Here is a 25,046-nt window from a genome sequence, read left to right on the forward strand (position 1 = left end):
TGGATATGTCCTAACATCACACAATAAATGAATCATTTCTGAAAACATTAATGCTTCAAATTGCTCTTTCCATAACACCAAGTTTGTTTGTTTTGTTTTTTAAAGAGTGTTTCTCTGTGTCTAAGATGCTTGGTGTTTTTGTGTCTTGCTAATTGTGATGGCTTCAAGCCGTCGTTAGCTAACATCTCAAGGTAGTCTGCATGGGACATAGTTCATTCCCTGTTAATGATGATTATCCATCTATCAAATATTTTTCTCATAACTTTGCACTAGGGAGGGCTGACCTCTTGATAGATTTGAAGAGCTCATCTTTATAATTCTTACTAGGCTGAGGCAGAGTGAGAAAGGAAGTTTTGATTCGGCCATTTCCTTACTCATTTGTGCTGATTCTGTGTTCATTAACATAACCACCTTAGACAGGGACGGGAGGTGGAAAGCTGTTGGGTCTTTAATGGTAATACATTGAGTTCTTTTTCTGGATTCTTTCAGTTTGGGGAATGGCTAGAAATCTTACCATACTTGAATTGGGTGAACACTGCAGTTCTATAAAAAGGCTATTCCAGTTTTTTAAATTATTCAAAGTACAGTACAAGCAAGTGAAACTTATGGTATTAGGAGATTGAGACTCAGCATTGTTATGGTGGAGAAGTTAAATTGCTCTAAAGAGCCCTGGTCCCTAACATTCCCTGCTCCTGCCCCTTATACTGCTGCCATCAGAGTTCCATCACTTATTTACTTTGAGAAAAACTATTTGTCAATTATGGAAATATCAGATGTTTATAAGTAAGTAGAGAGGTTAGTGTCATGAGCCCGCATGTATCCACCCTTCAACCTATTACCTGTCACTTCATGGTCAGTTGTTTCCTCTACATTCCCCATGCTTCCTTACTGAATTATGATGATGTGAATCCCATACATAATATCATTACACCCGTAAATATTTTAGTATGAATCTCTAAAATATAAGGAACTGTTTTTTTAAGCATAAGCCGTGGTACCATTATTACACTTGATAGTGAAAGTGAAGTCGCTCGGTCATGTCCGACTCTTTGCGACCCCGTGGACTGTAGCCTACCAGGCTCCTCCATCCATGGGATTTTCCAGGCAAGGATACTGGATTGGGTTGCCATTTCCTTCTCCAAGGGATCTTCCCAACCCAGGGATCGAACCCGGGTCTCCCGCATTGCGGGCAGACGCTTTACCGTCTGAGCCACCAGGGAAGCCCTAACAATATTCCTAATAACATCAAAATCCAACCAGTTTTCAAACTTCCCTGAGATGTCACAAATGTTTTTAGTTTGTTCACTCAAATCAGATCCCAGATGAGGTCCATATATTGTAAGTGATTGGTGTGACACTTCTTTTCTTTTTTTAATCTATGGATTTTCCTCTCTCCCTATTTTAAAGTTAAAATAATGTTTCGTCATTATTTTTGCTTGCAGATTTTTTTTTGTTGTTGATTTAATCAGGTCGTTTGTCTTGAACAGTTTCCCATGGTCTGGAATTTGCTGATTGCACCTCCTTTTAATTTTTTAACTTGATCATCTACAATTCCCATAAATTGGCAATAGGATGCAGTGGTGGGTTGTCACATTAAGATTTGATTCTTTTACAAGAATACCTCAAAGGCAGTATTTGAATTTCTATCAGTAGTCACATAATGACTAGTTCTCTTCCTTTTGGAATCTTAATAGCCCTTGATGACAATTACCTAGGTTCATTATTTTAGGGGGTTGTGACAGGTGGTACTCTTTCTCACATATTAGCTGGAAGAAGTCTATAAAGACAAAGTTTCTTTTATCAATTGTTGTTTACTCTGAGGTACAGATCACACAAGAAAGGCCAAAAAAATGCTTGGTAGTTTATCCTATCAAAATAAAAGATTGGTTCCTTACCATCTGTGGAAGAGAATCGGTTACGGGTCTTGTTTTGTTTGAGTACTGTTATGATTTGAACATACCTGACATTCTGGGTAGTCATTATTTTTATTGATTCTCAAATCATCTCTGGCTAGGGAGAGTCTCTTCTAATTGGTTCCTGATTCCTTTTAACAAGATTCCAGCAGTCTTTGATAGCTCCCTTAATTTCTAGTAAGATAGGGGTTATCATGTACATTACGTGCCTCAGACAGGGAATCAGCAGGGAGCGCTGGTCAGTTTTCATGGGAAATGGTATTCAGAGATTGCAATCTGGAGACCATTTTCATTTTTGACTTTGGTTTACCTTCCACTTTTTAATTATAAATGTGTGTATGTTTCTCTCCTTTTCTCTTAGATAAATAATATCATACTATACCCATATTTCTCTGTGTATTTTTTTTCCTGTTAACAATACATACTGGAGGATATTCCATATCAGTATCTGAAACTCTTCTCCATTCCTTTCTTACAATTATATACTTCTCCATTGCATGTGATACAGTAGTATTTTCAATCAGTCCTCAGTAGTAGGCATTTGCTTTTTTAAGTAATACTTTAATGAATGGCATGGTTTTTTTAAAACTTGTCGTGGGCTTCTTTAGTGGCTCTGCCTGCAATGCACACTTGATCCCTGGGTTGGGATGATCCCGTGAAGAAGGGAATGGCTACCCACTCCAGTATTCTTGCCTGGAGAATTCCATGGACGGGAGCCTGGCGGGCTGCAGTCCATGGGGTCACACAGTCAGACACAATTGAGTGACTTTCACCTAACTTTATAATCATAACTAATGGGTTAGTGCATTGCCTGAGATCACACAACTAATAAGTGATGAGCCGGGATTCAAACCACACCTTTGTCTAGCTCCCAAACCTGGATTTTCATTTGCTGTTTCTTTATTATCCCAGGATAACTACAATACTGGGCCTGGAATTCTACCAATTCATTGTGAAGGTACTGCTGCTAGAAGCTCAAAGTTTATTGTTGTTTAATCACTAAGTCATGTCCGGCTCTTTTGCAACTCCATGGATTGTAGCCCTCCAGGCACCTCTGTCCATGGGATTTCCCAGGCAAGGATATTGGAGTGGATTGCCACTTCCTTCTCCAGACAATCTTCCCCACCTAGGGATCGAACCCACGTCTCCTGCAACGCAGGCGGATTCTTCACTGCTGAGCTACCTGGGAAGCCCTAGCTCAAAGTTTACTTGGCCTTTAATTAGTAAAAACAAGGGCAAAAACATTATTAGGTGATAGATGCAGAGTTTTAGAAAGGAGACAACTTTTACAACTTGGGTCCATGGAGGGAAAAAGAGAAGTTCTTGATGATGGAAAAATGTAGTGTGCACCATTCCCAGTTTTGCTTGAAACAAAGTCAGCCTTTTACCAATGCTCCCCTAGATCTCACACTGGGTCACCTTTGTTCAAGGACAGCCGTACTATTTCTTGTTTGTTTTCTTTTTGGAACCACAGGAATATTCTGGAAGGAGGGAAGATGGTGCTGTTAGGAAAGTAACAGTCTAGAGTGTACTCAGAACTCCTGGAATGCAGTGATTAAGCACCAAGGACAATTTCTTTGGCTATTTTTCCTCCTGTCCAGGGTTACGTAGCACAACTCTGCATGTCCTTTCAGAGAAAGAAAGTTGGTTGTCCTTCATAGCCACATGTCACCCTTCATTTTGTTTCCCCCTTTGGAGGCTATATGGTAAATTGTAATTTTCAGAATTTACCTCTTTTTTTATTGTACGCTCAGTAAAACATTGGTCATGAACTCATACCATTCATTAGGTATCATGAGGGTCAGCCAGAGTGGCTGACCCTCCTTGTCCTTTCATCCCTCCAAAAGGACAAGGGTTTTTTTTTGCTTTTAAAATTATCATTGGCTCCTCAGTGCCTAGAACAGTGCTTGACACTAGTGCTTGACACACAGTAGTGATGAACTATAAATAATTGGTTGAATGTGAATGAATGAATATGTGAATGGATAGAGAGATGCAGGAATTTGAGCTCCAGAAATTTGGTCAGTGTTGACGTTAAACTGTAAGGATGCCCCATTAGTCTGCATTGTGCAAAAATTGCCAAGGGGGGGGATGCTTTTTCCCCTCTCACCTCTGTCTGTCTGCTGCCTTTGGACATCCTGTCCTTTTTCAGTTTTTCAACAAGTTCCAGAATGATGCTTCTCTTCCTTTCAACCCACACCAAATTTCTAGACTTCTTAGCAGAGCAGACGTCAGCATAATATTGGTGGAGGACTGGGGGAGACAAGGGAGGTGAACAATATTAGGGTATGAATGATTAGAATTTGGTATTGAAGGTTTTCTTTAGAACAAAAACAAAATGAACAAAACTCAATCTGGGGACCAAAAAGAAAGAAGAAATTTCAGTGTAGTAAAGGATGTAATAGCCTACTCTGGTCTCTTATTCATTTCTAAAATAAAAGAGTTTCCTTCCAGAAGATGATGTCTCAGATGCAAAGACGTAATGCCTGGCCTTTGTAACACTTCTGTCTTCCTGTGGTCTGCTTGCTTTTCATTATGCAATTTACATCTGTTGATGTGTATTGTAATAGAAATTAAAACTGGATAGTTTTAAATATTTATGAATTCATGGAAAACAACAATATATCTTCCATGTGTTAAATCTAAATAACACTTTAAGAAAATAACGGTATTTTTCCCTGGTGGCTCAGGTGGTAAAGAATCTGCCTGCAGGGCGGGAGACTCAGGTTGGGAAGATCCCCTGGAAAAGAGAATGGCTACCCGCTCCAATATTCCAGCCTGGAGAATCCCATGGACAGCAGAGCCTGGAAGGCTACAGTCCATGGGGTCACAGAGAGTCAGGCACGACTGAGCCACTCACACTTTCACTTTTCAAAAACAAAAACCAGTGAAATCCCTGGCAACAGGATATAGTACTGAAAATCTCCTTAAAAAACTAACAGAAGACAGCCGGATTCTCATATCTGTTTCTGCAGTCAGTCTGTTGTGATATGCTGTTTTGGTTGAAGCATGTGAAGAAAATCTGGCCTCCCACAGATACACGGTTGAAAAGGGAGGAATATTTTAATAGCTTTTTGAGAGAGATGTGGATTATCTTTGATAATATACCAAAGTTCAGCCAGAATGTTTTCTTAAAAGTCAGTTGCGATGTAAAATTGGAAACCTCATCAACGCGACTGGGGAACAGCAAGCTTTTATGCTGTGTTTAGAACATTGCCCCTATGGGCATATGTGAAAACACAACAGGATACAGGTTTTTGAAAAGCCACAGAAAGGTGGTTGTTCCTGTTGTTTGGTCACTAAGTTGTGTCCGACTCTTTTGCAATCAGACCTGCATCTCCTGCATTGCAGGCAGATTCTTCACCACTGAGCCACTCGGTAAGTCCCTAAATTAGGAGTTGAGGATTAATATATACACACTGCTATATATAAAATAGATAAACAGCAAGGACCTACTGTACAGCAGAGGGAACTTGACCTAATATTCTGTTATAACCTATATGGGAAAAGAATCTGGAAAAGAACAGATACACTGTATATTCATAACTGAACCACTCTGCTGTACCCCTGAAACTAACACATTGTCAATCAACTCTGTGTGTGTGTGTGTGTGTGCGCGCGCGCGTGCACACTCGGTTGTGTCCTACTCTTTGTGACTCTACGAACTGCAGCCCATCAGGCTCCTCTGTCCATAGAATTTTCCAGGCAAAAATATGAAGTGGGTTGCCATTTCCTACTCCAGGGGACCTTTCTGACCCAGGGATCGAACTTGCATCTGCTTCATTGCATGCAGATTCTTAGTCACTGCACCACCTGGGAAGCCCAAAGTCTACACCCTAATATAAAAATTTAATTTAAAAAATAAAATAAAAATAAAACAGCACAAAGTAGGGAATGAAGATGACTGTGATTTTTCCTCCTCTACCACCACTGAGCTATATGACTGTGGGCATCTTACCTAACTTGTCTTGACATGGGGATACTTATATACATTCTAGGTTTTGGAGATTATATTAGATAATTTATTAAAGCAAACTAAAGTTTGAAAATAATGCTACAAGATGACTGTGTCAACTTGTTTTTAAATCATGCTGAGCAATGTCTAACAAGCCTACCCATACATCACCACATTCTCATAGGTTTGTTTGACCTATTTGTTTCTATTGAACAGAGCTCAGATTCTGTGAAGCTAGAGTTTAACTTACAGAATATTGATAAGTTGCAAATTATTTCTGTCTGGTAGAGATCATTTCCAAAGTTACAGAATTATTGACACTAACCAATTTTGAATAGAACTTGGAAAACTCACTTTAGCATCCCTTTGCTGGCTGAATATATAAATCACTTCTCCTCTAATACACTTTGAATTAGTTTTCCTTCCTTCTGGTCCTTTTAATAAATAGTTAAATAAGTCTTTGGTAAATGCTCATTATGTATTTATATGTGTCATGTTTTGAATTTTCTGAAAAATATAGTTTGATAATAGGTGAAGACTTATCACAGAACTTGGCAGTTAAGTGCTACTAAGTAAGTGTTAGTCTTGTTCTCTCTTTGTCCAGGACTCAGTTTCAAATTTATAAGGAGGAAAAGTTGGACTGATGTTTATTAGGATTCCATTTGCTTTGCTGGATGACTCTGGCTGCTAATGTGGATGGGACCTATTAGAGACAGGCAACCTCAGGTGAGGGAACACACGCTTACTTACTCACATAACCTGTAACAAGGGGCTTGTGACAGGGTAGACACCACAGTCTCCCTGAGTATCGTTCACTGCCCCGAGGGCTCACAGCAGACAAAACTACGAGGCCCACAGGAGCTGAGTTGGGTGCTGCCACGCGCAAGAGCAGTGAATCTGTAGGCACGAAACACTTTGAGGGTATGTCAGGACACGCATGCATTGACATACTTCCATTCAGAAACACAGAAGTCATTCCTACGCAATCCTCTTCCTTTCAAAGAATAAGCTTTCAAGTTGGGTATAGAAACCCAGCCAAGAGCAGATAATGTTGGGTCAGCCTCATGGGCCTCCGATAAACGGGAAATGACATGCTGGACACCCAGCATGGGGAGCCGAGATTCCTGAAGCAGAAACAGAAAGAGGGGCAGTGTGGGACAGGCTGCTGGAAATAGCAAGGGAAATTCTCCTAGGAGGGCACAAAAGACAGGCGTGGGGAGAAAACTACTCCTGGGGGCCAGGGCATGCTGTGTGGGTATAGGGGGCAGACGGCAAGTTCGATCCCTGGGTCAGAAAAGTCCCCTGGAGTAGGAAATGGCAACCCACTTCATATTTTTGCCTGGAAAATTCTATGGACAGAGGAGCCTGATGGGCTGCAGTTCGTAGAGTCACAAAGAGTAGGACACAACCGAGTGTGCACGCGCGCACACACACACACACACACACACAGAGTTGATTGACAATGTGTTAGTTTCAGGGGTACAGCAGAGTGGTTCAGTTATGAATATACAGTGTATCTGTTCTTTTCCAGATTCTTTTCCCATATAGGTTATAACAGAATATTAGGTCAAGTTCCCTCTGCTGTACAGTAGGTCCTTGCTGTTTATCTATTTTATATATAGCAGTGTGTATATATTAATCCTCAACTCCTAATTTAGGGACTTACCGAGTGGCTCAGTGGTGAAGAATCTGCCTACAATGCAGGAGATGCAGGTCTGATTGCAAAAGAGTCGGACACAACTTAGTGACCAAACAACAGGAACAACCACCTTTCTGTGGCTTTTCAAAAACCTGTATCCTGTTGTGTTTTCACATATGCCCATAGGGGCAATGTTCTAAACACAGCATAAAAGCTTGCTGTTCCCCAGTCGCGTTGATGAGGTTTCCAATTTTACATCGCAACTGACTTTTAAGAAAACATTCTGGCTGAACTTTGGTATATTATCAAAGATAATCCACATCTCTCTCAAAAAGCTATTAAAATATTCCTCCCTTTTCAACCGTGTATCTGTGGGAGGCCAGATTTTCTTCACATGCTTCAACCAAAACAGCATATCACAACAGACTGACTGCAGAAACAGATATGAGAATCCGGCTGTCTTCTGTTAGTTTTTTAAGGAGATTTTCAGTACTATATCCTGTTGCCAGGGATTTCACTGGTTTTTGTTTTTGAAAAGTGAAAGTGTGAGTGGCTCAGTCGTGCCTGACTCTCTGTGACCCCATGGACTGTAGCCTTCCAGGCTCTGCTGTCCATGGGATTCTCCAGGCTGGAATATTGGAGCGGGTAGCCATTCTCTTTTCCAGGGGATCTTCCCAACCTGAGTCTCCCGCCCTGCAGGCAGATTCTTTACCACCTGAGCCACCAGGGAAAAATACCGTTATTTTCTTAAAGTGTTATTTAGATTTAACACATGGAAGATATATTGTTGTTTTCCATGAATTCATAAATATTTAAAACTATCCAGTTTTAATTTCTATTACAATACACATCAACAGATGTAAATTGTATAATGAAAAGTTCTCTGGAGTCTTCAATAAATTATCAAAGTGTAAAGAGACTTGAACAGAGAAGGCAGTGGCAGCCCACTCCAGTACTCTTGCCTGGAAAATCCCATGGACGGAGGAGCCTGGTAGGCTGCAGTCCATGGGGTCGCTAAAAGTCGGACATGACTGAGCGACTTCACTTTCACTTTTCACTTTCATGCATTGGGGAAGGAAATGGCAACCCACTCCACTGTTCTTGCCTGGAGAATCCCAGGGTTGGGGAAGCCTGGTGGGCTGACATCTATGGGGTCACTAAGTGACTGAAGTGACTTAGCAGCAGCAGTAGCAGCAAAGAGACTTGAAACCAAAATATTTGAGACCTGTGGCAACTAGAACAACTCTGCATGAGGCCTTGAGTCTAAGCATCCTTCTTTAACCACCTGTCAGAAAAGTCAAGTTGAATGCTGCCTGAGTGCTTCCAAATTGGAAAAAATGTAATTTTTTTTCCCTTTAAACTGTGCATTCAGGGGCAGGACATTTAATACAGCTTTTCAGAGCTTTGCCGTGCATGGACAAGTTATCTCCTCCTCCTCCTGTTCTTTGCTTCTACCTCTACTGTACCCTTTACCTCCTCTCATCCCATCTTTAATCCAACTATTAGTCTGATTCATTCTCTAGATTCATCTTTTCCTAATTTTTTTTCTCTTCTACTAAATATAATCAGTGTTTAAATTCTCCTACGAAGGTCACTTTTCTTGGGTCATAGAATGCTTTGTTCTTTCTCTCCTGCCCCAACAGTTTTTTAGGAGTAACACGGTTGGTTTGTCTTTCTATTATTTAATGATTTAAAAGTTCAGAGTTAATTTTTTTTACAGGTAGTAATTAATGTAAAGACATTCAGCTGCTGCCCTAAATTTAAAAAATTGAGCCAGAACATTTATATATAGCAGATTAAAAAATTTTTTTCTAAAGAAGCACTTTTAAAAATGTGGTAGATGTATACAAGATCAGAGTATGTTAGCTAACATACCTATGTTAGCTACAGCTAGTACATAAAGCCTGTGCCTGCACAGGTATTATTGTTTAAAGTTTCAGTTAAAAATGAAGCTATTTGAAATATACTTGGGACAAAATTTAAAGTAAATAGTAGTATTTAGAGAGGTATATAGAGAGGCATATAGAGAGGGCATACTCATGAAAGCATTACCTGAATGGTTGAATTTGGGAAACCATGTCGCAAAGAGAAAATCAGAGTTACAGCTGCATTGTAACTTCTCCCATCTTCCATAATTTTGTGCCTTCCACTTTCATTTCAGAATTACTATATTTTTATGTGATGAAGCCTTTCAAATTTTTCTTCTGAAGCAAAATGCTTGAAATTCACATTAACATCTTTTTTTCAGGATATGTTGTATACATGTTCACGATGTAGAAATTGATAAGAATGATTTTTAATTTTCCTGACAGCAAGACTTGATTTATTGTACAAAATACTTTAGTCTAGTTGTAGGAAGAAGAGATTTTATTTATGAATAAAATTAATGAGCCGACAACATAAACTTCGGTAACCTTCAAGGAAAAGAAATTAAATCAACATTGTCCTCATTGCTCTGGATTAAACTTTTAGTTTTTAAAGCACTTGTTGATATTTTTGCCTATTTTCTATAATGAAGTAAACATTTCTTTTTAAAAAAAATTGTTTTTTATTTGACTGCATAGGGTCTCAGCTGCGGCATGTGGCATCTTCTGCTGTGGTATATAGGGTCCAGTTCCCCAATCAGGGATTGAATTCAGGCCCCCTGTGCTGGGAGTTTGGACCAGTGGACCACCAGGGAAGTCCCCCAAGTTTCCTTTTTGACAAAGAAAAATCATAGCTCATGTAGTAATCTACAGTGCTGACCTTGTACTTTAGAGAAGGATTTCATGTATGTGTGTAATTGAAACCTCTCTTTACACTCAAAAACAATTTTTGTTACCTTTTCCCAGTTGTCAGAATGCTACCATATTAGTTACTCATTAAATTTATACTACTTATTATACTAAAAGAATGCTACTCATTCTTTTAGTAAAGCATTGCTTCTTCCCTCCTTCATAATACATTGCTCCTGTCATCGGAAGCATATTAACCAATAAGCACTTTAGGAAGCATGCTTTCTTTCATGCCTAGAGAAAGCCACATGTATCCATTAGGAAAGCATTTGCCTGCAAGTAAGAGAAAACACACAATGAGTTAAACAAATAGTGATTCCTTTTCTTTTCACATAATGAGAAGGCCACAGATGGGTGTTTACAGACATTCATTACAGACATCACAGATATTCACTCAAAAGTACCAATGTCAACCTTCCTTCATGATCACACAATAAACAGCACAGGTCTAGACAAAATATCCTTATTCTCAGCAAAAGAGGGACGCAGCAAGGAAGGAAAGTGTTACACTACCAGATGGATTGCTTTTTATGAGAATTTCATTCAAAAGCTTTTTCAGAAGACCCTCAGTAGTTTTCTGCCTCTGTCATATGGCTACCTATGTTGCAAGGATGCTGGGAAAGAGTACTTGGCTTTTCAGCCTCTAAATTGGGAGGAAAAAGAAGGGGTAAATGTAATTTCAAGTGATTGAATAAATAAGAAAAAAAAAAGGAGCATTGAAATAAGATTAAAAGATTGACAGGGGAAAAGGGAAAACTAAATGGTAACAGTAATACTTCTTATTTTTGTTTATTCACTGAGTCCTTACTCTGTACCATGTACTATGCTATCTTATACATTTCATCTCATTCTCACAAAAACCCTGCAAAGTAGATAAGATCATTTGCTACTTACAGACAGGAAAACTCAAGTTAACTACATGCCCAAGGACTTGTATTCAGGTCGAGATTTGACCTGAGCTTTGACTTCAACATTGCCTCTCCTGAGACCAGCCCTTAGAACATGTGGTTTTTCTCTTCACTATGGGTCCCATTAGGTACTTCTCCAGAATGTTGCAGTAGATTACATACTGCCTGAAATGCGGGGAAAATTTTCAGGCCTCGCTTAATGAGGTGGATTGAATCAAGAATGCTTGAATAGTTCTAGCAAATGCCACTGCAGCACTTTCCTCTGCAATAATTACCTTTCATCATTTAGGTTTTCTGCTCTTGGAACTCATTACTTCAATTCTGAATTCTGATCTGATGCACAAGAGGATTCCATACATATTGAGTACTTTGAGATGGGCTTCTATTTTAGGAGGATTCTGTTCATAAGCAGCTCGTAGAGGCCTGTTTGTCTATTTAGAGTTGTGCAGTCAGCTACTCTTGGCCAATTATCTTGGTATGTTCATGCAAGGTCACCTTCAGGATTCAATCCTATGTAGGTCAGTTACTTTTATCCAGAGAGAAATTCTATCCTACAGATTGGTTCTTAGTCTGGTTATTTACGGGAGTTCCTAAGAGAGATTTTCATTCATTCATAGACTCAGTGAAAGGATACTAAGGAATCAAAGATGAATATGATCTCTGACTATGCTATGAGAAAATTGGGAACTAAGATTGTGCCTTGGTCATTTTTTTTTCTTCCAATTTTAACACTGTGCCTGGGATTTATTAACCACTTAGTAACCTTACATATTGATTCAACACATATTTGATCAGAGCTCATTTTGTGCCAGGCCCTAGAAGCACAGCAGCAAACAAGACAGATGTGAGTCTCATTACCTGTGAAACAAGTAATGCTCTTATGGGGAGATAAACAATGAAAAGTTAGTAGAATCATAAAATAGAGAAACAAGGTCCAGATGTCCATCAACAGGAGAATGGATAAAGAACAAAATTATACCACGCTTTACTACTCAGCAATGAGGATGAACAAGCTATTGCTACCCCCAACCATGTGCCAGAATCTCATAATGCTTGACTGCACTGACATCAGGTTCAAAAACAGACAAAATCTGTCTCTGATGATATAAGTCAGGTCACCTTTGGAGAGGGGCAATGCCTTTGGGAAAGTACAAAAACTTATGGGGTCCAGGTCATCTCGAAAAGAGAATTATTTCCACAAGAAATTTCACTGTGTGAAGATTTCTCATGCTCTGTGCTTAGGGTGTATATTTTTCTACATGCAGGTTATAATTCAGGTAAATTTATCTTAGAAAAGATATATGCTGACTGTGATAATGGTTGTGGAGGAAATCCACAGGGTCTAGGGCAACTTGATAGAGAGTAGTTTGGGGGAGTGTCATGGTAGGCGGGGTGAGCTGAGAAGACCTTCCTGGGAGATACCAGGTAGGCTGAGTCCTCAGGGTGAGAAGGTGACAGCTTGGGGAGAGGAAAGGGAAGAGCATCCCTGGCAAGGGGAATGACAGTTACAAAGGCTTCTGGGCAAGAAAGGTCAGGGTGCATTGAGAAGGAGAAAAGAGGTCAGTGTGGCTGGAGCAGAGTAAGTGGAGAACACAGTGGGACCAGAAGCTGGGAGTGTACAGAGGTCGCATTATTTAGGGCCATGGACATTTGGTGTGTGGTCCACCCCTTGTCACTCAACTCTTCTTTTGATCTGGAGAGTGTGCTAAGATCCTTGGCTATATCATCCCGTGTCCTATTCCTCCCTGAAGAGAAGCCTTAAGAAGTAGGTTTTATAATCCCCATGTTACGTTGGGTTAGCCAAAAAATCCATTCGAGTTTTATAACAGCTCACAGAAAAGCCCAAATGAACTTTTTGGCTAGTCCAACACGGGAAGAACAAAGGCTTAGAGATAATAACTTTCCCAAGGTCACCCACTTTGGAAATGAGGGGTATCACTAGTATTTGTACTCACATCTCTCTGACTCCAAGCCCACATTTTCAACTCCTGGCTCCTGACCCCACCTGTAAGGACTGGTGCTCAGAACAACTTCATAGTACAGTGCATGTACTCTTAGGGTTGTGACCAAAGATATGAACAAGTAGAAAATTCCACCTGGGGAAGTAGTTCATGGGCTGGATTTTGTGGATACATAATGAATTTTCCCATAGGCGTGCTTTCTTGAGGGAATGGTAGGCAAAGACTCAAAGATGAGAATTAATCATCACAGCAGCTGATGTTCATTGAGCATTCATGTTGTTCCAGGTTCTGTAATGAATATTTTACTTATCCCAGTTTACCCTGAGAACAATCCTATGAGGTCACTATTGGCCCCATTTTACAGATAAAAAACTGAGGTGTGCAGAGATTAGTTGTTTGCCTAGTGAGACACAACCAGTGAGTTGACTAAATGGACACAATGTTTGTTTGATTCATGGTGAGGAAAGAAGTGAACATGGATACGCGGGTGTCAAGCCCAGACATAAACACATACTAGAATTCATGTCCTTAACTCTCCTGCTTGGAGCTTGGGGTATCCAGGGAAGTGGGGGATGTTTTGTGAGGCTCCATGACTTGAGTTTTATGAACTCAATCGAATATTCCTGGAGGCCTTCTCTTTTTGGCAGGGATTTTTTTTTTTTAATAAACTATTCCATTTGTGGTAATTAAAAAAAAATTTTATATTGGAGTATATGTAGCTGATTCACAATGTTCGGTTAGTTTCAGGTGTATAGCAAAGTGATTCAGTCACATATATACATATATCTATTTCAGATTTGTTTTTGAGATTTTTATAATCTGTAATCTCTCTTCTCTGAAACCCTAAACCATACTTTGGTGTGTTTTTGGTATGCTTTTCCTCTTCATCTAGACTGCAGGGTCCTTGAGGGCAATCCTTTACTGCTTTTGATTCCCCAGGGCCTAGCCCTGGTGGGTGAGATGAGAAATGGTGTGTTTTGTTGGTCTCAGGGCCTGGGGCAGGGCCAGGGCCAGGCAGGCAATAAGTTTCTGTAAATATTTCTTGAATAAATGAGCACTCAGCTTGTTTAACAAAAGGTAAGAGGGATAATGGATTTGGCTTGGGTCAACAATCCTTGTCTTCTAGATTGTGTGCACCTCATTTTATGTTAATTATTTAAGCACTTAAGGTAAAAGCATAGTTTATTGTGTTCCTTTCCATTCCTGCCCATCACCTGACTGCATCCAACTCCCGAATCTTGCAGAGTTGGTGTGGATCCAGACTTAGAAGGAATTCTGAGCAAGAAATTCTGTGAGATGCTTCAGTTGGTTCTGTACTGTAAAGATTTGTGACTTAAATCAGCCTGCTTAAAAGAAATTCATGTGATGATGTCATTTTTATCAGTAAACCAACTGCTGCCTGATATTTCAATATATATAACTATACGTATGATTTTCTGTACAACTCCACTGATAATCAATATACTCAGGTTAGAACAGTAAAGCTTAGGCAGCGTAGAAGTGAGTTATTCCATGCTCTAGGCCCACGCTGTACGCTTGCTACCTGTGGCTACTCAACACTTGCAGTGGGGTTATTCTGAATTGGCATATTCTTTAGGTGTACATGGGTTTCCCTGATGGTTCAGACTGGTAAAGAGTCCACATGCAATGCAGGAGATCTGGGTTTGATCTCTGGGTTGGGAAGATCCCCTGGAGAAGGAAATGGCAACCTACTCCCAGTATTCATGCCTAGAGAATTACATTGACAGAAGGGCCAGGGGGGCTACAGTCCATGGGGTCAGATAGAGTCAGACATGACTGAGCAACTAAAACACACACACATTGAATTCAAAGACATAGTATAAAAAAAGAATGTAAACTATTTTATTAATAATTTCTCTAATGATTACAATCAATGTGATAGTATCTTGACATGTTGGGACTAATGAAGTATATGAAAATTCATTTTACCTGCTTTTTACTTTTTGAAATGTGACTAGAAAATGAAAATTTATTAGAAAATATAAAATTACATTGACATTGGCCACTGGCATTCTAGAACAAAACAGCTGTGAATCTGATGCAAATCTAACTACTTTGTGCTGCTCAGTTCTAAGTCGTGTCTGACTCTTTTGTGACCCCATGGACTTTAACCCTCCAGGCTCTTCTGTCCATGGGATTCCCCAGGCAAGAACACTGGAGTGGGTTGCCATTTCCTTCTACAGGGGATCTTCCAACCCAGGGGTCAAACCTGCATCTCTTGCCTTGGCAGGTATGCTTTTTACCACTGAGCCACCAGGAAAGCCATCTATGTCTGCCTCCAAATTCACCATTCCCCAGTTCTCCCAAAGTACAAAAATTAGCTAGAGCACCCCAACTTTCATGTATATCTGTTCTCAAAAATCTGTTCTGCTTCAATTCATTTCCTAATGGAGTCAAAACCCACACCAGGCTTCAGTCTCCTATAGTTTTTAGCCTTATTTTCTACTAGCAAGACTTTCTTTGACTCAAGTGATGAAAACACTCTCAATGTATATAGAAACACATAATTTGAAAATAAAAGAAAGAAAGAACTTGTATCATGTCACTGAATAGCTATAACTATCCCAAAATAGTGAGTAATTAGGATTATTTTCCAAGTGAGAAAACTGAGGATGAGATAACACTTATTTATTTAACCATGGCCCTATTCCAGCAATGAATTGTAAGTTTGGCAATCTTGGAAAACATAAGTCACTTTTGCAAGATGACACAGTGGTTGATAGCACTGGACCCAGAGGAATCGGGTAGAGAGGGAGGTGGGAGGGAGGATCGGGATGGGGAATACATGTAACTTCATGGCTGATTCATGTCAATGTATGGCAAAACCCACTACAATATTGTAAAGTAATTAGCCTCCAACTAATAAAAATAAATGAAAAAAAAAAAAAAAAAAAGAACTGGGCCTGAAATGATCTTCCTTGTCTTTCTACTAGAGCAGCAGTTTTCAGACACAGCATCCTATTGTCAATTAGGAGGTATGACTTTGTACAAAAAGTGTAAGTTACTGAGTCATGTCCGATTCTTTGTGACCCCATGGACTGTAGCCCACCAGGCTCCTCTGTTCATGAAATTCTCCAGGCAAGAATTTTGGAGTGAGTTGCCATGCCCTTCTGCAGCGGATCATCCCAGCTCAAGGGATGGAACCTGATCTCCTTCATCTCCTGCATTGCATGTGGATTCTTTACCATCTGAGCCACCAGAGAAATCCATGCCTTTGTATAAATAACATTTAAAAGGGTAAAGTTTTTAGCTGACTTTCTTTTTAGATAAATTAGAAATGATGAAAGGATGTTCAAAAATAATTTATCTTCCATACACTTCATTCATTCATCCATTTAACATGAATACCTGGCATGTATTAAGGTACTAAGTTGGCCCTGGGAAAACATCAGTGAACAAAATAGCAAGAAGAGGCAGATCATCTAACAGATTTGATCGTAACTAACAAGTAGTTAGAATACATGATGTGGCCTGGAATTACTTAGCAGGCAAATATAGGCTAGGGTTTGGGAAGGGCTTCCTGAGACTGATGGACAGTGGAACACAGCTAGATAAGGGATGGAGAAGAAAAAATAAATAGGAATCTTTCAGGGATGCTTTCCTAAGTGGGGAAGAAATGCAGGCTTGATGAGGTGGAGAATAACATATAACTTACTGCTCCAATTATCTATGCCACACCCTGGAATAACAGTACAGTTTAAAAACTTTTGTCTGTTTCCATGCTGCACTTAGCAGGATACATACCCCCAAGCTTTATCAAAATATGATTGAAATATAACATATATAGGTTTAAGACGTGCAGTGTGGCAATTCAGTACATGTATATATTGCAGAATCTTACAACAAGAAGGTTAGTTAACACTTCTATCCCCTCACATAATTACCATTTTTCTCTTGTGGTGATAGCATGTAACATTACTTTCTTTACAACTTTTAAATGCTTAATAGAGTAATATAAATTATAGCCACTATGTTATACATATTAGAATCCCAGAACTTACTCATCTTATGGCTAGAAATTTTCACTCTTTGATCCCATTTCCCCCACCCCCAGCCCCCAGTAACCACTATTGTAGTCTCCATATCTCTACTTTTATGAGTTCAGGTTTTTTAGATTCTGCATATGTGAGAACATAGAATATGTGTCTTTGTCTGTCTGACTTATTTCATTTAGCATAGTGCCTTCAAGGTCCCTATGTGTTGTTGCAAAAGGAGGATTTTCTTTTTATGGCTGAGTAATATTCCAATGTGTGTATCTGTGTACGTATGATAATATTACAATACATGTATGTATTATGTATGTATATGTATGTGCATGTGTATACACACAAATATATATGTATATATATCAAATTTTCTTTACCCATTCATACATTGATGGGCAGTAGGTTGTTTCCATATTTTGGTTATTATATATAATACTGCAATGAACATGGGAAGGAGTTATCTCTTCAACAGAGTGACTTCCTTTCCTGGGAATGTATACCTAGAAGTGGGATTGCTAGATGATATGGTAGTTGTATTTTTAATTTCTTCAGGAACCATAGTGGCTGCACCAGTTCTAGTAACAGTTAATAGAATTCCTTTTTCTCTACACCTTTGCTGATACTTGTATCTTATCTTTTTGATAATAGCTACTCTAGCAGGTGTGCACTGATTGCAGTTTTGATTGGCATTTCCCTCATGATAGTAAAATAGAGCGTCTTTTCATGTACTTGGTGGCCATTTGTATGTCTGCTGTGGAAAAATGTCTATTCAAGTCCTCTGCCCATTTTTTTAATCTTTTCTTTTTTTTCTGTTGAGGTATATGAGTTCTTTATGTCTTTTGGGTATTAACCTCTTACCAGGTAGATGATTTGAAAATATTTTCTCCCATTCCATAGGTTGCATTTCATTTTGCTGATTGTTTCTTTGGCTATGTGACAGCTTTTTAGTTTGATGTATTCTCATCTATTTATTTTTGATGTTATTCTTTCTGATTTTAGTGTGATATCCAAAAAATCATTGCCAAGACCCATGTCAAGAAGTTTTACCCTATCTTTTCCTCTAGTAGTTATGACAGTTTCAGGTCTTACATTTAAGTCTTTAACATATTTGAATTAATTTTTGTGAAAGTGAAAGTTGTTCAGTCATGTCTGACTCTTTGCGACACCATGGGCTATAGTCCATGGAATTCTCTAGGCCAGAATACTGGAATGGGTAGCCTTTCCCTTCTCCAGGAGATCTTCCCAACCCAGGGATTGAACCCAGGTTTCCCAAATTGCAGGCAGATTCTTTACCAGCTGAGCCACAAGGGAAGCCCAAGAATACTGGAGTGGGTAGCTTATCCCTCCTCCAACGGATCTTCCCGACCTCAGGAATTGAACCAGGATCTCCTGCATTGCAGGCAGATTCTTTACCAACTGAATTATCAGGGAAGTGTGTGTGTGTGTGTGTGTGTGTGTGTGTGTGTAAAAGTGGTAGAAGATAGGAGTGCAGTTTCATTCTGATGCATGTGAATATCTGGTTTTCCAACATCATTTATTGAAGAGACTGTCCTTTCCCTATTAAGTATTCTTAGCTCCCTTGCCAAATATTAGTTAGCCATATATATGTGGGTTAATTTCTGGGTTCTCACTTTTGTTCCATTAATCTATGTGTCCATTTTTATGCCAGTACCATGCTATTTTGATTATTATATCTTTGTAAAGCAGGATATTTCAGCCTTCTTGAGGGGCTTGTGCAATGGTGTGTTAAAAACAAGAAAACAGATCTCAAAAAAACAGAAACAGCAACAACAAAATCCAACTCTGATTTGCAGCATTTGCTAATTTCTGTAGAATACAGACTCCCACCTTGGCTGATATCTATCTCTCAAAATAAAAAAAATAATTGAATGCAAAACTGGGAAGAAATGTATGGTAGCACCCCCATTATCTATCATTTCCACCATGGAAATACAATAGATGTAAGTATTCTCAAAAACACAGATAATAATCAAAGAATCAGGAAGCATTGAATTCTGAGCTTTTTAATTGTTTTTAATATAATTTAGCTCTAATTAATGTTAATTCTTAGTAATGATATGTTTAACAACTGCCTCACAGAATTTCTGCAAATATAGCAATCAGCTTCCACATGCCAGTACATGCCAGCTCCAGCATGCCAATGGGCCTGGCATCTTCAATATAACGTAGCTGTGACCCTTGTTTAGAGAAGGGCCTCACCATCTCCTCCTCCTCTGTTTCTTACAGATCAGCAAACAACAGCTGCAGACGGTCAAGGACCGGTTTCAGGCTTTCCTCAATGGGGAAACTCAAATCGTGGCTGACGAAGCCTTCATGAACGCTGTCCAGAGTTACTATGAGGTAAGGTTCGCCGGACAGAAGAATGCCAACACTGCGCAAACCTGAAGTCTGGGGTTTCTGAAATACTGGTCAGTGAGAACTGTAGCCTTGGCCTTCTACAGGCCATCCTTCCTGGGGTCAAGGGGTCTGTGATTGATATAACTTTAAGGAGTATAAAGGAGCATTTTGTTCAAGGGGTGAGGGAAACTGTAAATTGTTATACTAGGAAGAGTGGTGAGTGTTTTACGTACCATTTCTTGTTTAATCTTGACAACAGTGATATTATTCTCCTTTTACTGATGAAGAGACTGAGGCCCAGAGAAGTTAGGTCAATTTTTCAAAGTCACATAGCTATTAAAATGCCTTCCTCCTTTTTTCCTTTCTTTACTCAATTTTTACATAGAAAACTGTTTTAAAACAAAAACACAGGTGTCCCTGCCTCAGTCGATAAGCACACGCTTATTCTGCCCTTGAGTGCTGTGTTTCTCAGTAGATGCTTTAACAATGTCCGTTGATTGATTCAGTGAAACGCTCCTTGTTGCTAAGCACTTGACTCCTTCTTTCATGGAAAGAGTGGAGCAAGATTGCAATGAGATCTTGTGAAAATTATTATTGATTGATTTGCTGCTGCTGCTAAGTCGCTTCAGTCGTGTCCGACTCTGTGCAACCCCATAGACGGCAGCCCACCAGGCTCCGCTGTCCGTGGGATTCTCCAGACAAGAACACTGGAGTGGGTTGCCATTTCCTTCTCCAATGCATGAAAGTGAAAAGTGAAAGTGAAGTTGCTCAGTCGTGTCCGACTCTTTGCGACCCCATGGATTGCAGCCTACCAGGCTCCTCTGTCCATGGGATTTTCTAGGCAAAAGTACTGGAGTGGGGTGCCATTGCCTTCTCCAATTGACTTGCTAATTAGCCTTTAATAGTAAACAGCCTTTGTCTCTTTGATGTTTGCTAGGTCCATCCACAGACTCACTTTGCATGCTTTTTTTTCCTCAATGAAATTTCTATTTGGATCTGTTTTAGAAGTGTGATTTGTTTTTATATATGTCAGATTTAATTTTTTTTTTCATTTTACAAACAGTGTTAATGATTGCCAATAAGGGTTGAACTTAGTGCTTCATCTGATGTGACATATTTTTTGGTTAGATTTAAGGGAGAATGGAAATGAGATCTGCAATTACAGTGGTTGTATGGCAGTGAATAACCTAAATATATTTAAGAAGGTTCTGTTTAGAAACTGCCAGGGCTTGAAACCAATTATCCCCCTTTTGTCACAATCTGGAAACCAGTTGAGACCAGGCAGACACTTATCAATAATTCTCCATGTTTAGAGTCATTCATGAGTTTGTAAATTTGCAGATTGCAGATCTTAATTAGAAAGCTCATTTGACTAATGATATAAATTACAAGAAAGCACCATTTCTATCTATTAATTAAATTTGAAAATTAATAGTCATCAATTTGCTAATGAGTCTCTGGAAATTACCATGATATCTATAGTGGTCCTGATATTTTCCTCTATAGTGGCTAGTTTATTTGAAAGTGCTTCTGTTTAGTCTGATGAGAATACAGACATAAAGAAATTACTGAATATTTAATATTGAGATCTGAGTAACAGGAAATAATGTTGGGTATGAATTATTTACTGTATTCATTAGTAAACTTTGGAGTGTCTTGAGATTCATGTTTCTTGGGAAGCCTAATCCTCTGAAGCAAAGGTCCCTAGTCAAGGTATCAGGATTGATACATCACTTGGGAGTGCTCCAAGTTGATTACTCATCCCTTTCTCTCTCTCCTTTCACTCTTGGGGAATGGAGAGCTAGCATCGCTTCCTCTGCCCAGTTGCAGAGTCCCATCCCTTCCTCTGGGATCCAGTCGCTTTTATGTCAGCGCTTGCCTCGTCAGGTAGACCAAGGATCAGACCCAGGACAGACACCACCTCTGGAGCTGGAGTGCAGGTTTAGTCCCATTGGAACCATTTGTGTTGAAATGGCCTGGTTTCCCATTAAGAAACTGGGATGCTTTTTAATAGAAGGGGGAATATATGCTTAAGAGGCAAAACCAACAGACAGTCTCCTAAATTCTCAACCTCCACTCCCCTACACATTCTCTCTCTCTCTCTCCATCCCACCATACCAACCCTGACATGTCCCAGTTTACAAGTGATAATGACAATTTAAAAACAAAAACTTTTTCTCCAAAAGTTCTGAGATTGCTATAGTCAGTTATTAATACTAAAGTCAGTTTCTGAAAATAGCAGTTTTGCAAAGACAGTAATGCTTTGTCAACCTGCTAGAGTAGTAATGAGCATTTTTTTTTTTTTAATAAAGGGAGTGGGGAGCCACTGTCCTTTTTCCATCTGTGCCCACCCACATCCAGCCCAGTCTGAGCCCAGCTGCCCAGCGTTCATTGCAAGCTGGTCAGGCCTGGAAGCAGAGCCGGGCCAGGATAAAGGGAGACCAAGGTTCCCTGTGGCAAAGCAGATCAAGCAGGGCAGGAGATTAATCCTTTAATCTCTTTCATGATGGCTTTGAAGGCTGGGCACCAAGGTGGATGCTCTGAGATCCAGCTCAGCAACTTCATCCTGTTTCCATGCCACAGTGCTAAGGCATCAGAGAGCCCCCCACCCCGTTTCTCCAGGGCGCCCACATTTTTCTAACTCTCAGCTCTTTTAAGACAAATTGTGAAACATAAGCCCTCCCACCCTCCATCCTCATCCTCACCTCCCTCCCCATTTACCTGCTTAATTTTGGTTCCTTCACAGGCTGGCCCCAACAGCAGTGAAAAGAGGCAGATGGAAAGGTCTTACAGAACCTTCCTCACTGAGACCCTGCTTGGAAGGAAACCTGGGGGCATCTGGTGGGACCAGGGAGTGTAGAGCACGGTAGAAGGCATGCAGACCAGCCTCGTGTTAGAGCAGGACAGCTGCTGTCTGGACTGCAGCCAGCACCACTGCCATGACTGAGTTTAGTTTTGTTTCATTTTATTTTCAGCTGATCTTCTCTAACAAAGCCTCAGCTAGTTTTTGTCACACTAGATTTGAATGGTGTATCCAACACAGTTCTTTGATTGCGAGTAACAGAAACTGACTGTGGCTAAATTAAGCCCTAATAACAACAACTGTTGTTTTGTTATCAAAAGAGAAAAACCATCTAGAGAAAAGATGGGACCCAGGATAGCTTAGCCTCAGGAAGCTGGGTAGCAGGACATAATGCTTACCCCATCACTGGTATGAATCTACTCCAACCCCATCCCTTTCTTATGCTTCCCCACTCTCAATCTGAACCCCAGAAGTGAAGTCTGAATGCCAAGTTCAGGTCCCAGTTCACCACTTGGCAAAGGAAGCACACGGTCCTGTGAGTGACAGCCCCAGCGAAATAGTGTGTAGCAATAAAGGTGTTCTCGGACCGAGGTGCTGTTACAGAAGGGGCTGGATGGTTGGCAGGCAAAACCTGCAGGGGCCCTCTGCACAGGGTGACATATGTCATTTCATCTTTATCACTGAACTGTTTTTAATCTAAGAAAAGTAGATGTCAGGTCACACCTGGCTATTTTTCTAAAATAAAGCTATACATTTTCATAGGCAATCATAGGCAAAACCACTATGATTCCTCAGTGGCCTCGGAAAAGAGTAACCAGCCATTCTAAAGGCACTTATTCCTGTGGGAAAAACCAGGCAAGGAAGGAGGGGGCAGAGGGCCAAGTGGTTAAGACTAGCAGGGGTCCCCCGCCTCTGGGAGCTAATGCTTGATGATCTCAGGTGGAGTTGATGTAATAGTAGTAGAAATAAAGTACACAATAAATGTAATGTGCCTGAACCATCCCAGAACAATTCCCCTCTCCCCGGTCTGTGGAAAAATTGTCTTCCATGAAACTGGTCCCTGGTGTCACAAAGGTTGGGGACCAGAAGCAAGAGGATGAGTTGAGTGTCTGAAAGTGGGGGTGAATTCTGGTTTGGCTGCAAACCAGCTGTGGGACCTCAGCCACTTCTGAGCTTCAGTTTCCTCATCTGTAGTAGGATCTTCCTTGCATAATTGCTGTCAAGATTAAATTCCAAACACACACACTCAGACATACAACCTCATCATAAATCTGCGAAAGAAAAGTGTCATTTTGAATATATTAAGGTTAGAGGGGGAGAGTGGTGATATAGTGCCCACCTGCTGTATAGAAATAAATGATAAAAGAGGATTGAAAGTTACAGAATCAATCCACTCCCTAGTTTGGGGCCTAGACATGGGGATGGAAGGTACAAGGTCAACGCAGGGGAAAAGGACATAGAAGGGGGCAAGGGAACTACTTTTGTTCCTAACCTACCACCACTTACCATAGGTCATGGCCTCAGATGTGTTTCTTAAATTTGCCTAGGTTCCCCTTACTTTCTGACAAAAAAATATCCAAAGATGCTTTTTATTTTAGAAATTTACATGCTTCTTGCCTCAGTGAAAGTAAAATTTGTCATTTTCCCACGTAGAAAGGGGTGTTTTATATAACTGTGAAAGTCAAACATGTCAATTATAAAACTAGACAATAGGGAAAAAATGGAAATGAAATGGTTAGGAAAATACCTCTAATCCCATCATGCTAGACAACCACTATTAAATTTTGGTATATGTCTTTCCAGGTATTTTCATATATATATATATATATATATATATATGCTTGTAAAGATAGCTCCTTGATCTCCATATTAAGATGGAAAATAACTAAAAAATGTTAATAACCCATTTGTTTCATTTCACAGTTGTTTTCCATCTTTCTGCTTCTGCAAAAGTCACGCCTGTGCTAGCTCAATCATCAATAAACAGTTTTCTTACAGTACCTGTGATGTTCTCAAAATCAAAAGTTATAGTCCTGTACCCCAACCCCACTTCACCCCTACCATTGGAAGTCTCTGATTTAGCCACATGTCATGGACATCCTTTGATGCTGATAAAAAAGAAAAGTTATCTTTTTCCATGGCTGTATAATACTCAATGTAAAAATAACAGTTCACTTTTATTACGTTCTTGGAGCAGCGTGTTCATCAGTTGACTTTCATTTTTTCATTGAATTCCCATGCCAATCCTTCACAGGAGGGTGGTTATGATTCCCATTTGAAAGATGATAAAACTAAAGCCCAGAAAGATGAAGTTGCTCAGCTGACAAAGCCAGCAGCTGGTAGAGCTGGAATTTGATCCCAGGTATCTGACACTAGAGCCCACGGTTACCATTGTGTGTGTGCCAGTCATCTGAAACATTGTTGGTAACCTGGTTGTTGTAGGTTTTTAAAATCTTATTTACTCTAGCATCTAGGTATTTTTCTTATTTATGTTGAAATGATGTACTTCTGCAGAGCAGGAGAGGGTCCTCCTTGTGTCCTCAGCCTGTCTGTAGAGAAGCAGGAGCTGGGCCAGCTTTACCCCATAGCATGTACCGTCATTAAGTACCGATGCGCTTCTGCGTTTCTGAAACAACCTTGAGGCTGCTTGGCTCTGGCAATGGGAGGGAAGGACTGATGGATGAGGCTGAGTTGCTGAATTGACTGCCCTTCACTATTTCGTATTTAT

General features: G+C 40.0%; 1 protein-coding gene across 11 annotated transcripts in view; it reads left to right on the forward strand.

Annotated features, from left to right (window-relative positions):
* Window positions 1-25,046, forward strand: part of CADPS (calcium dependent secretion activator) — a 473,148-nt gene that overhangs the window by 96,510 nt on the left and 351,592 nt on the right. For all 11 annotated transcript variants that reach the window (XM_043886632.1, XM_043886637.1, XM_043886641.1 and 8 more), the window contains exon 2: window positions 19,405-19,518. In XM_043886632.1, the coding sequence (XP_043742567.1) occupies window positions 19,405-19,518 (114 nt within the window). The remainder of the gene's footprint in view (window positions 1-19,404; window positions 19,519-25,046) is intronic.

Source organism: Cervus elaphus, chromosome 24 (assembly GCF_910594005.1).
Source record: "Cervus elaphus chromosome 24, mCerEla1.1, whole genome shotgun sequence".
NCBI lineage: Eukaryota > Metazoa > Chordata > Mammalia > Artiodactyla > Cervidae > Cervus > Cervus elaphus.